The sequence below is a fragment of the Ptychodera flava genome, chromosome 12 (genome assembly GCF_041260155.1).
Source record: "Ptychodera flava strain L36383 chromosome 12, AS_Pfla_20210202, whole genome shotgun sequence".
Classification (NCBI taxonomy): domain Eukaryota; kingdom Metazoa; phylum Hemichordata; class Enteropneusta; family Ptychoderidae; genus Ptychodera; species Ptychodera flava.
In genome coordinates, this window is record NC_091939.1 from 857,039 (window position 1) to 869,120 (window position 12,082).

Genomic DNA, 12,082 nt, shown 5'->3' on the forward strand with positions numbered 1-12,082 from the left:
TGGAGGGACTGTGTTCATGACAAAGTATCTAGAACCGAAAGAAGCTACTAAACTGTACGTTGGTGGCGCACTGTAAGGAACGCTATCTTATTCAAGATGTCTTCTTTGGCGGCAGGTATGAATGAAGATGTCAAAACTTTGACGTAATTGAAGTTGGCTTTCAGAGAAAACTTGACTGTGTTCGGAACAAGCGTGTCTCCCAAGACGTAAGATGCCACCTCTACGGGTCGGGCTATGCCCATCGTTGACGAAGGAAGTTCTTGAGGCTTTGAACTCTGCCGGAGTGAAGACAGGTTCGTACCACAGTCGCTCGAGAGCTATTCAGCTCTGGGACTATTCGCCCCATAGACGAGTATACAGAAGCGAGAAATTTCTCGCTTCTGTATTCTCGTCTATTGGGCGAATAGTCCCAGAGCTGAATAGCTCTCGAGCGACTGTGTTCGTACTTAGCCCTACGAGTATGGCGAGAGCGTCCGGCTTTGGAGGTGGGAGGCGGCGTAGGGCTAGTTCCTACTGTATCATGGGCTATATCATGGTATGATGATAACAATCACAGGCGCTTTGCTCACTCTACGTTCGGCCCTGTGATTACCATATAACAATCAAAGGGTCGCCGTACGTAGAGTGAGCCCATGGCGACTGCTTGTTGTAGATTTCTTGGTAGCCTGTCTATTACACGACCTTACTGTCAGTGTCACAACCTCATCCTAGTATTATTGCAATGAGGGGAGAACCAGTTGATTTCGGGGGGGGGGGGGGCTCGAGGAAATGGGTATGGCAGCAAATTTGTTTTCCCCGCCATTATGGCAGTAATTTTTTTCTATTATCTGTCCTGCATCAATTTTATTTTTCAACATGTTGAAGCGATACAATTTTTTTTTCTTGATTACCAGTTTTTTACATGTAATATGTGGTTCAAAAAATTTTGGACACCGAAAGCAGTGCACCTCCAGAGAATGAGAGAATGCGAGAGTCAGATTTTCCAAATTTTGTGAGTTGTATTTTCTTTGGTCTGCTATGATCAATTTGTTTTCTCAAGATATTACTGGATCAATTTGTTTTTCTTCTTCTTCACCTGCCAACAAATTTTTGTTCCCCAAAATCCTTCTCCCCCCCCAAAAAAAAATCAAATGTTTTTTCCCTAAGGGACAGGTGCAAAAATTCGCTGCTCTTCTGTCACTTGCAACTTTATCCAGGGGCTTTGTATGCCAGGTAAAGTTTTGGGTTATTGAACTGCAAAGTCATATGTGAAACGTGAAGCTGAAACATTTAAAACCTAATTGCAGATCCTTCTATTAAAAAATGTATACATCACTTGATGATTTACCTTCGTGCCTTGGTGCAAGTGTATTTTCACTTCCCAAGTGATGTATGTGTGTGTTTGGGGGGGGGGGGGGGGGGGAGATGTAAAATGAAGATTAATGAAGATGAGAATAGCCCTTCCCCATTTGAATGTTTTCAGTTAAAGCGCAGTGGTCATCGCGCTGCGCATCCTCCTGAGGGGGTCCCCCTCTGTTGTAAACAAATCCAAGAACGCCGCACATGTTACGGCTTGATTGTAATGTTTGCGATATTGCCGCTTGTTAAAATGGCGGCTGATCTGTCACAAGCGTACCAACTAACCAAATGTAACACGCAATAAAAGGTCAAGTAATCTTAGTTGAATATCTGCTGAATATTGAACAATAATTGCACGCTGGATTGAGATCACATTTGCTCATGATTTTCTTGAATCAGTTGAATGGGGCTCGGCTACTGTTATCGCTCGAGCCACAGAGATAGACGTACACATGTACGCATGTATACGCCAACAGACTATCAACGACCGAGCTCTAGTTTTCGACATCGCTAGCAAGGACGAGAGCTTTCATTTCAAGAGGCCCGACAGGAGTACAAAGACAACAACCCAAACTACAGAAATCTACAGCTCGCAGAGCAATGCCCGCTGCAGCAAGAAGCATCTCTGCATCTGTTCCGTTACGTGGTCTGTATGAACGTCCGTGTCAAACCGGGTATATGGCGCGCTACACTCGGCTGTGGAGAATCCAACTCAACTACAATGTTTACCCCGTTTGGGGTGCAAACGAGAATTCCGAGTACAGGTATCAAGTCAAGCGAAGGACCTTTCATAGGTCTTCTTGTTATGTGGGGGTTATCTCACTTGAAAGAGGATTCAGACCTACCCGGCAATCAGGAGGTACAACAACGAAGTTTGCCCAGCACCGCTAGGCCTACACCAGCTAGCGGTTGGATCACTGCCCTGACAGTGCACAGGACCATGGCACAGGATCTCTCGATACGTCTATGCACGGTGTAGCCGTGCAATTTCGTGCCAAATGCCGCGAAAACCCGCTCGTTTTGTCTATTGTTTCCTGTCATTTTAGTATTTCTTACCACGTAATACTAGGAGAAGTAACAGTTGGTTGTGGGCCAAGTCGTCGCGGGCCGGCCGGTACGTTGTGGGACCGGATTCTCTATATCCGTGTATACGTCAACGCGGTGACCGTCTTCCAACAACATCTCCCGTGTCCTGCTCTGGCTTGCCGATCATGGTCTTGAGTGTAACTTTTGTGTTAGGCATTGTGCTTGTTGCTGGTCTACATATATAGGCAATGTTGATCATTTTAGTTATGTATTTTCACTGTACTGTACATAGCATTGTGTACAACCAGCGTGATCGCGCGCGATCAAAGCTTTTTGTTCACTGTGTCTGCGTGCAGTAAACTCAGCGACATACCTGCTAAGTGTAGTGTCCCAATGTTCTTAGCTCTACACGAGTTTATAGATAGAAATACACCACTGAAGTTCGTTTCCGATCTTAATATTTTACTATTGCATGATGTTGAGTCTTACAAAGGCCTTAACAAAGTGGGGGACTGCTCCCATCTCACTCCTATTGAAGTTGAGAAGACTTATGTTTACAAAAATTTATGCTTATCAACAAAAAAATCACGTACGCGCAGCGCGACGACCACTGCGCTTTAAATTCAAAACTATAACTGAGAGTCTTGAAACTTCATTTTTTAGTGCAGAAACTATCATGAAAACTATCAACCTAAATCTTGTTCAAGTAGACAATGGCACAGCATCTTTGGTTTATGAGTACAATACTTATTATGTCATATAGAAGACTGTTGTTCAAGTTTATACATATTTTTACATTGACAAAGTTGTATGTGCTTCCGTTAGGGGGAGTAAGTAAAGTGTAAGAAGTATACCATATTTCACAAGAGATAGTTTATCCTTCTGAGTAAAGATTTGAATGATCTTCTCTTCTTCATTCAAATCAACAGAACTAGAGTTGTACAAACTTAAATAAGAAAGAATGTTACGATAAGTACTTATTGACATACCATGACAACGTGAAATTCCTTTCTCATTGATGCTGACTTTGTCAACCAAGTTTCTTGGCAGTCGTCACGTAATAAGCTCCAGTCTGTGATGTTGAAACTCCGTAGAATTGCTGTTGTTGTCTCATAGATGAAATGAATGCAACTTTGTTTTTCTTACAGTTGTAGATTTTGTTTGCTGTAATCCTGAAAGTCTTGCTCAGAAAAGTTCAATTTCATACAAGGTAAGTCAATGAAACCCTAGGCAATATCTCAAATCATAGGGTGGCCATGACCTGGTAGATACCTAGCAGCTACAGGGCAATGCAAAATCTATAATATAAACTAAAGTTAACAATATTTCAAGTTCTAAGTTAGCAATATTTCAAGTTCTGGAATTTCAAGGGAGTGTTATTTCAAGTACTGTAAGCCAAAGTTAGCATTAATATTTCAAGTTCTGTAGACTTTTAATTACATGTAAGCTAGCATTATTTCAAGTACTGTGCAACCAAAGTTGGCATTAATGTTTTTAAGTTTTGTAAAGCTGAACTAGCATTATTTCAAGTACTGTGCAACCAAAGTTGGCATTAATGTTTTTAAGTTTTGTAAACCTGAACTAGCATTATTTCAAGTACTGTGCAACCAAAGTTGGCATTAATGTTTTTAAGTTTTGTAAACCTGAACTAGCATTATTTCAAGTACTGTGCAACCAAAGTTGGCATTAATGTTTTTAAGTTTTGTAAACCTGAACTAGCATTATTTCAAGTACTGTGCAACCAAAGTTGGCAGTAATGTTTTTAAGTTTTGTAAACCTGAACTAGCATTATTTCAAGTACTGTGCAACCAAAGTTGGCAGTAATGTTTTTAAGTTTTGTAAACCTGAACTAGCATTATTTCAAGAACTGTGCAACCAAAGTTCGCATTAATGTTTTTAAGTTTTGTAAAGCTGAGCTAGCATTATTTCAAGTACTGTGCAACCAAAGTTGGCATTAATGTTTTTAAGTTTTGTAAACCTGAGCTAGCATTATTTCAAGTACTGTGCAACCAAAGTTGGCATTAATGTTTTTAAGTTTTGTAAACCTGAACTAGCATTATTTCAAGTTCTGCGAATACAAGGTAGCTTTATTACAAGTTAGCTGAACTTGAAATACAGAGTTTGAGACACAAGGTAATGTTAATTCAAGTTAGCTGAACTTGAAATACATAGTTTGAGACACAAGGTAATATTAATTCAAGTTAGCTGAACTTGAAATACAGAGTTTGAGACACAAGGTAATATTAATTCAAGTTAGCTGAACTTGAAATACAGAGTTTGAGACACAAGGTAATATTAATTCAAGTTAGCTGAACTTGAAATACAGAGTTTGAGACACAAGGTAATATTAATTCAAGTTAGCTGAACTTGAAATACAGAGTTTGAGACACAAGGTAATATTAATTCAAGTTAGCTGAACTTGAAATACAGAGTTTGAGACACAAGGTAATATTAATTCAAGTTAGCTGAACTTGAAATACAGAGTTTGAGACACAAGGTAATATTAATTCAAGTTAGCTGAACTTGAAATACAGAGTTTGAGACACAAGGTAATATTAATTCAAGTTAGCTGAACTTGAAATACAGAGTTTGAGACACAAGGTAATATTAATTCAAGTTAGCTGAACTTGAAATACAGAGTTTGAGACACAAGGTAATATTAATTCAAGTTAGCTGAACTTGAAATACAGAGTTTGAGACACAAGGTAATATTAATTCAAGTTAGCTGAACTTGAAATACAGAGTTTGAGACACAAGGTAATATTAATTCAAGTTCCTTAAACATCAGGTAGTATTATTTCAAGTCATTGTAATCACAAAGTAACATTATTTCAAGTTAATTGAACTTGAATCACACATTTCTAGACTATATATCACTGTACAGTAATTCTCCATAAAGAAACTACGATAACATTCAAAAGTGGAGTTGTAGCATAAAATACTACATGTTTCCGTCCAGGCATGTTTTCTCTCATGTGTATTTGTTTAGCAAAATGTCTTTGTACATTTAGTTCTTGTTCAAGAAAACTTCACATTGTGACCTTGACATGTAGCATGTTAGGGCGTGTGTTATACTGTAAGTGTTATACTGTACACTGATTCATTTTGCTTGGATTAATAAGATGTTTATCACTTTCATTTGAAATCACAATATACGGTACACAACTGAGTTCCACCTCCAATATGTACATACACTATAGTTTAAGAATATCATTCAGTCGTGGTTATACACAACCTGACGTATACAACATAGACAATAATTTGGTGTGAAATTGTTAAAACTTGTGTATTATTATTCTGTTTCCAGGTCCTCCTGTCAATCAGGAAGTTATTGTTGGCCCAGTACTCTGCATTTCCAATCAATGGTACAGATCTGTATGATGATGTCATCCGTAAAGCAGCCATATTGCCAACAGGCAGTGATAGGTATGGACAACAATCTACCGCACAAACAGTGAATTATTCCATCACTACCAAGAAAGATATTGCTGCCAGTGTCTGTGACCAAAACTCTTCCACAGCAGCTGTCAGTAAACTCTCTGAATAAAACACAAACCCTACACTGAAGTCAAATCATTTATTCAGATCAAAGTTTCATGAAGATAAAAAGGCTTAGTTTACAAAAATGCATTGATTAAATTTTTCAAAAGATAGCCAGAATGTAGATATAAAGGACTCAGTCGATGAATAATTGAGTATCTATGTGTCAAGTTGCTGATGCAGTTTATAAATGTCCAGACATTTCTTATTATCAGCCCTGTTCTCATATCTGTACTTTCAGAAACCCATGTCAAAGCACCGTCCCAAAGTTGAACATCTGTGTCATAGAGGGCGCTGTAAGTGTTCAAAGACTTGACTGTTGATCACATGGTTACATTACATGACATGTTGTATTTGATTTGAATTCCAGCCTGGATAATCTTCTAGATGGTGGTGTGTATACGTCTGAAGTCACTGAAATTGTCGGTGCTACTGCTACAGGCAAAACACAGGTACTCTTAGGGCACCATCCTAGCTATCTTTAAACACTCACAATGTCTTTTCTCTTGTGATGCAATTCTCTTGCAAAAATATTAATGTCATGAACGTAAATTTAAAAAAAAGAATTCAGTCTTGATTAACAGATTCTTGATAATAAGAGAAATTTTTCAAAGGATTTATTCTCTGAATTATTTTATTAACTCTTTATTCTCTTTTCTATTTGGAAACTAATCTCATATTTTTATAACAGTTTTCTTCTTAAAAATTATGATAAATTTTTTGTAGTTGATAAATTATTTGTAGTTGATAAATTATTTGAACTTGATCAAACAATTTATTTTGACGCAATGCCAATTTATAAATGCTTATGAAACTTCAACCAAACAATGATGTAAGAATGATATTTTTACATTTCACTTTTGTTCCAGAAATCTGCAATGAATTTCAAATTTCTTTTCTTCAAGGCATTGTTTTATTGAATAATATGGAGAATCGTTCACTGTGATTTATTTAATTATTTTGATAACCAACAATACCAAATACCTGCAGTTAGCACTCAAAGTTTGGTTTTTGTTGCATTATGTCTGAAATGCCAAGTTTATTTTTTTCAGTTTTGTTTGACACTGGCATCCAGTGTTGCCATGACAACCAGACAAAATGTGCTATACATTGACAGTAACGGAAGTTTTAGTGCTGAGAGAGTTGAAGATATCATGAGAGAGAGACAGCTCTCTGATAAGGCAAGTAGGAATAGATTACTTCACAGGATTATCATGTACGGAAAATATCAGTGAATATCTTTGTGTAATACATTAATATCACTGAATGATAGCTTTTAGTAATGTGCATGGATAATTTAGTTGCTTGTTTTCATGAATATTATCAGGTAAAACCAGGAAATAATATTGAAATAACGGACGACGCGCTGACCATTAATGTTTATTTATAGGCATGGGCAACAGGAAAGCCAAAAATTAATGGGCGAGGCTTGCCAAGCCCAGAACTTAGCAATATGCGACGCACTGTCACACGCGCTGTAAAAATTTGGCAAATCGGGAGATGTTTTCAGAGAAAAAGTATCTCAACTTGACCCACAAGTGCTCCATTTTATTTTGTGATTGATTATGATTTACGTTTGAGCTGTAAAGTTACAATACTTTGAGTTGTTAATCTTATTATTCATATTCACGGGAATGTAAACAAACCATTACTATGTATTTGTGGTCAGTCATGTGGTTCAGCTCAACCAATCACAATGCGACAGGCAGGGCATGGTAATATAATTGTTGATGTTTATAAGTTAGGATGGGATACTCAATTGTAGTTGTCAATTTATCTCAAGAAGTTAAGTGTTTGAAGAAAATATCATAACACTCAAAATATGCTGTCAATGAAATTTCAAAATAAGTAAATTTGCTGGACCTGTCTGGTTTTTAGCTACTATAGACTATAGTCTATAGAAGCTATTGGGATGGGTATCCGTCCGGCGTCAGTCTGTATGTATGTATGTATGTATGTATGTATGTCCGTTTGTGAGGCGTCCGTCCACTCAAATATCTTGAGAACCGCAGTACTTACTGATTTGATATTTGTTGTGTAGATGAAAAATATGATTTTGAGAAACTATTTTTTTTTTTTTTATTTTTTGATATTGTTGAAAATAGGCAAATTAATGCCAAAAAAGGCGTTTTTGGTAAAAAATCTTCTTCTTCATAACCGCTGGTCAGACAGGTTTGTTATTTGGTATACAGGTCCCTGGGGATAACCCAACTCAAATTTGTTCAAATTGTGATGAAATATGCAAACATGTATTTTTAAGGAATTTTTTTGTCATTTTTGGTCAAAATTTGACTTACATTGTATGTAATTCTTGTACTGTATAAACCCTATCAATTCACCCAGAAAAAATAATGAATATGATTTTAAATAATTGAAGTAATTAGGAAATCATCAAAGCCAAAATAATTTTAGTGTAGAATTATCAGAAAGTTTAACTTTTTTGACAGTTCATAGTGAAATGCTTACCATCTTGGAGGATTAAAACATGTAAAGGCAACTTTCCTGAATCCCAACTTTGACATATTCTGAACCGTCATTTATTGTGCCCTGTATGTTATCTAAAAGAAATTGCTCATAATAGTTTGTCATGATAGGGTGGTCAAATAAATAGAGATAGAGAAAGTTCTAATTTCCATTTATGGTTGACTTGGTAAGGATAAAATAAAATTACTTTTTGAGGAAAAAAATTGAGTGGTCAATTAAAAGAGTGGTCAAAGTGATAGGGTTTTTATGGTAAAGCTTGGCTGTAAGATTCCTCATGTGCTATTTATAGCAATTATGCAATCTGTGTAAACAGTGCAATGAAAGTGTTACATGATTCCTTATAATGCTTTTGATGACCTTGAACCTCTTAAGTTTCAAACATTTGTCTCTTCAGTGTGCTTTCTCTGAGTATGTAGAGTCTCAACTTATTCAACAGAACTTACTTACAATATTAATTTGAAAGTTAAAATGAAAATACTGATAAAGGTAACCAGCTTAAGATTCTTTATAACCTGACAGATATGCTGTTTTTTTATGACGTAAATCTTGATTTAAGCAAGTCTTGTTTACTTTAATTAGAATGTAATTAACTCTCGTTTATTAGCTACTATAGACTAATATAGTCTATAGAAGCTATTGGGATGGGTATCCGTCCTGCGTGCACCGTCAGTCTGTATGTATGTATGTATGTATGTATGTATGTATGTATGTATGTATGTCCGTTTGTGAGGCATCCGTCCACTCAAATATCTTGACAACTACAGTACTTCCTGATTTGATATTTGTTGTGTGGATGAAAATATGATTTTGAGAAACTATTTGTGATATTGTTGAAAATATGCAAATTAGCGCCAAAAAAGGCGTTTTTGGTAAAAAATCTTCTTCATAACCACTGGTGAGACAGCTTTGTTATTTGGTATACAGGTCCCTAGGGATAACCCAACTTAGATTTGTTAAAATATGCAAATCTGTATTTTTACGGATTTTTTTTTTCCATTTTTGGTCAGGCCATCCTGAAATGAGCTATCAAAGATATCCACCTTCTTCATCAATACATGTGTCACAAAAGGTTCTTCTCTACATAACACAGCAGAGCTCTGTCAACTGTTGAGTCGCTTGTTTTTTCAAAACCGCTGGTCAGACAGCTTAATATTTGGTTTACAAGTCCCTAGGATGACCTAAGTGAGATAATTTCATACAGTCAGGAAATACTTAATTTTGTATCCATGTCTATAGTAGCTTCAGGGACTTTGGCCCTGTGTTGTTGATTTTGTTTCACTTAAACTCATCAGGGCAAAGCATCGGCATTTTCTAAGATACGTTGCAGTCTTGCATTTGACATCTTTGAAGTTATCAAGTGTCTTGAAGAAACTCGAACTGCAGTGGTTTCTGGCAGTGACAGTTTTTACGTCTCTCTCAAGTTGATTATATTAGACAGTGTTGCTGCTGTTGTGTCACCGATACTTGGTGGACTTCAAACTGATGGTGAGTTATACCATAGATTATTTTAGACAGCGTTGCTGCTGTTGTGTCACCAATACTTGGTGGACTTCAAACTGATGGTGAGTTATACCATAGATTATTTTAGACAGTGTTGCTGCTGTTGTGTCACCGATACTTGGTGGACTTCAAACTGATGGTGAGTTATACCATAGATTATATTAGACAGCGTTTCTGCTGTTGTGTCACCGATACTTGGTGGACTTCAAACTGATGGTGAGTTATACCATAGATTACATTAGACAGTGTTGCTGCTGATATGTCACCGATACTTGGTGGACTTCAAAGTGATGGTCAGTTATACCATAGATTATATTAGACAGCGTTGCTGCTGTTGTGTCACCGATACTTGGTGGACTTCAAACTGATGGTGAGTTATACCATAGATTATTTTAGACAGCATTGCTGCTAGCTGTTGTGTCACCGATACTTGGTGGACTTCAAACTGATGGTGAGTTATACCATAGATTATATTAGACAGTGTTGCTGCTGTTGTGTCACCAATACTTGGTGGACTTCAAACTGATGGTGAGTTATACCATAGATTATATTAGACAGTGTTGCTGCTGATATGTCACCAATACTTGGTGGACTTCAAACTGATGGTGAGTTATACCATAGATTATATTAGACAGTGTTGCTGCTGTTGTGTCACCGATACTTGGTGGACTTCAAACTGATGGTGAGTTATACCATAGATTATATTAGACAGCATTGCTGCTGTTGAGTCACCGATACTTGGTGGACTTCAAACTGATGGTGAGTTATACCATAGATTATATTAGACAGCATTGCTGCTGTTGAGTCACCGATACTTGGTGGACTTCAAACTGATGGTGAGTTATACCATAGATTATTTTAGACAGCATTGCTGCTGTTGTGTCACCGATACTTGGTGGACTTCAAACTGATGGTGAGTTATACCATAGATTATATTAGACAGCATTGCTGCTGTTGAGTCACCGATACTTGGTGGACTTCAAACTGATGGTGAGTTATACCATAGATTATATTAGACAGTGTTGCTGCTGTTGTGTCACCGATACTTGGTGGACTTCAAACTGATGGTGAGTTAACCATAGATTATATTAGACAGCATTGCTGCTGATGTGTCACCGATACTTGGTGGACTTCAAACTGATGGTGAGTTAACCATAGATATATTAGACAGCGTTGCTGCTGTTGTGTCACCGATACTTGGTGGACTTCAAACTGATGGTGAGTTAACCATAGATTATATTAGACAGCGTTGCTGCTGATGTGTCACCGATACTTGGTGGACTTCAAACTGATGGTGAGTTAACCATAGATTATATTAGACAGCGTTGCTGCTGATGTGTCACCGATACTTGGTGGACTTCAAACTGATGGTGAGTTAACCATAGATTATATTAGACAGCGTTGCTGCTGATGTGTCACCAATACTTGGTGGACTTCAAACTGATGGTGAGTTATACCATAGATTATATTAGACAGCGTTGCTGCTGTTGTGTCACCGATACTTGGTGGACTTCAAACTGATGGTGAGTTATACCATAGATTATATTAGACAGCGTTGCTGCTGTTGTGTCACCGATACTTGGTGGACTTCAAACTGATGGTGAGTTATACCATAGATTATATTAGACAGCGTTGCTGCTGTTGTGTCACCGATACTTGGTGGACTTCAAACTGATGGTGAGTTATACCATAGATTATATTAGACAGTGTTGCTGCTGTTGTGTCACCAATACTTGGTGGACTTCAAACTGATGGTGAGTTATACCATAGATTATATTAGACAGTGTTGCTGCTGTTTTGTCACCAATACTTGGTGGACTTCAAACTGACGATGAGTTATACAATAGATTGTACACTGTTTGAACATTTAACACTGCAACTCTTACCCTTCCAGAAATTTATCAAACCTTTGCCTTAATTGACGGAGTCGACCAAGTACAGTGTATTGAGAGTAATGGGTATATCACCCCTATTTTCAATTGCACTGATCCATTTGTTCCATTGGAAACAATAGGAAAGGACCAAGATTCAGTGTTGAAAGAGTTGAAGTGATAACAGAGATACTCATAAGAGAAAGTCAAACATTCCTGTTGTGATTTTCAAAGAGTAAGGCTCTCTAATAAACAAAATTTCTTCCTCACACGTACCTTACTACAGACTGAGTTTTCAGTCGTATTGTTTCATATTTTTTTTC

The 12,082-nt window shown here is 37.2% G+C and overlaps 1 protein-coding gene across 1 annotated transcript in view; it reads left to right on the top strand.

Annotated features, from left to right (window-relative positions):
- Positions 1-12,082, top strand: part of LOC139144652 (DNA repair protein RAD51 homolog 4-like) — a 15,846-nt gene continuing 3,764 nt past the window's right edge. The window contains exons 1-6 of the mRNA XM_070715362.1: positions 1-293; positions 3,513-3,574; positions 5,672-5,790; positions 6,275-6,356; positions 6,957-7,085; positions 9,681-9,873. Coding sequence (XP_070571463.1) covers positions 212-293; positions 3,513-3,574; positions 5,672-5,790; positions 6,275-6,356; positions 6,957-7,085; positions 9,681-9,873 — 667 coding nt within the window. The 5' untranslated portion in view covers positions 1-211. The remainder of the gene's footprint in view (positions 294-3,512; positions 3,575-5,671; positions 5,791-6,274; positions 6,357-6,956; positions 7,086-9,680; positions 9,874-12,082) is intronic.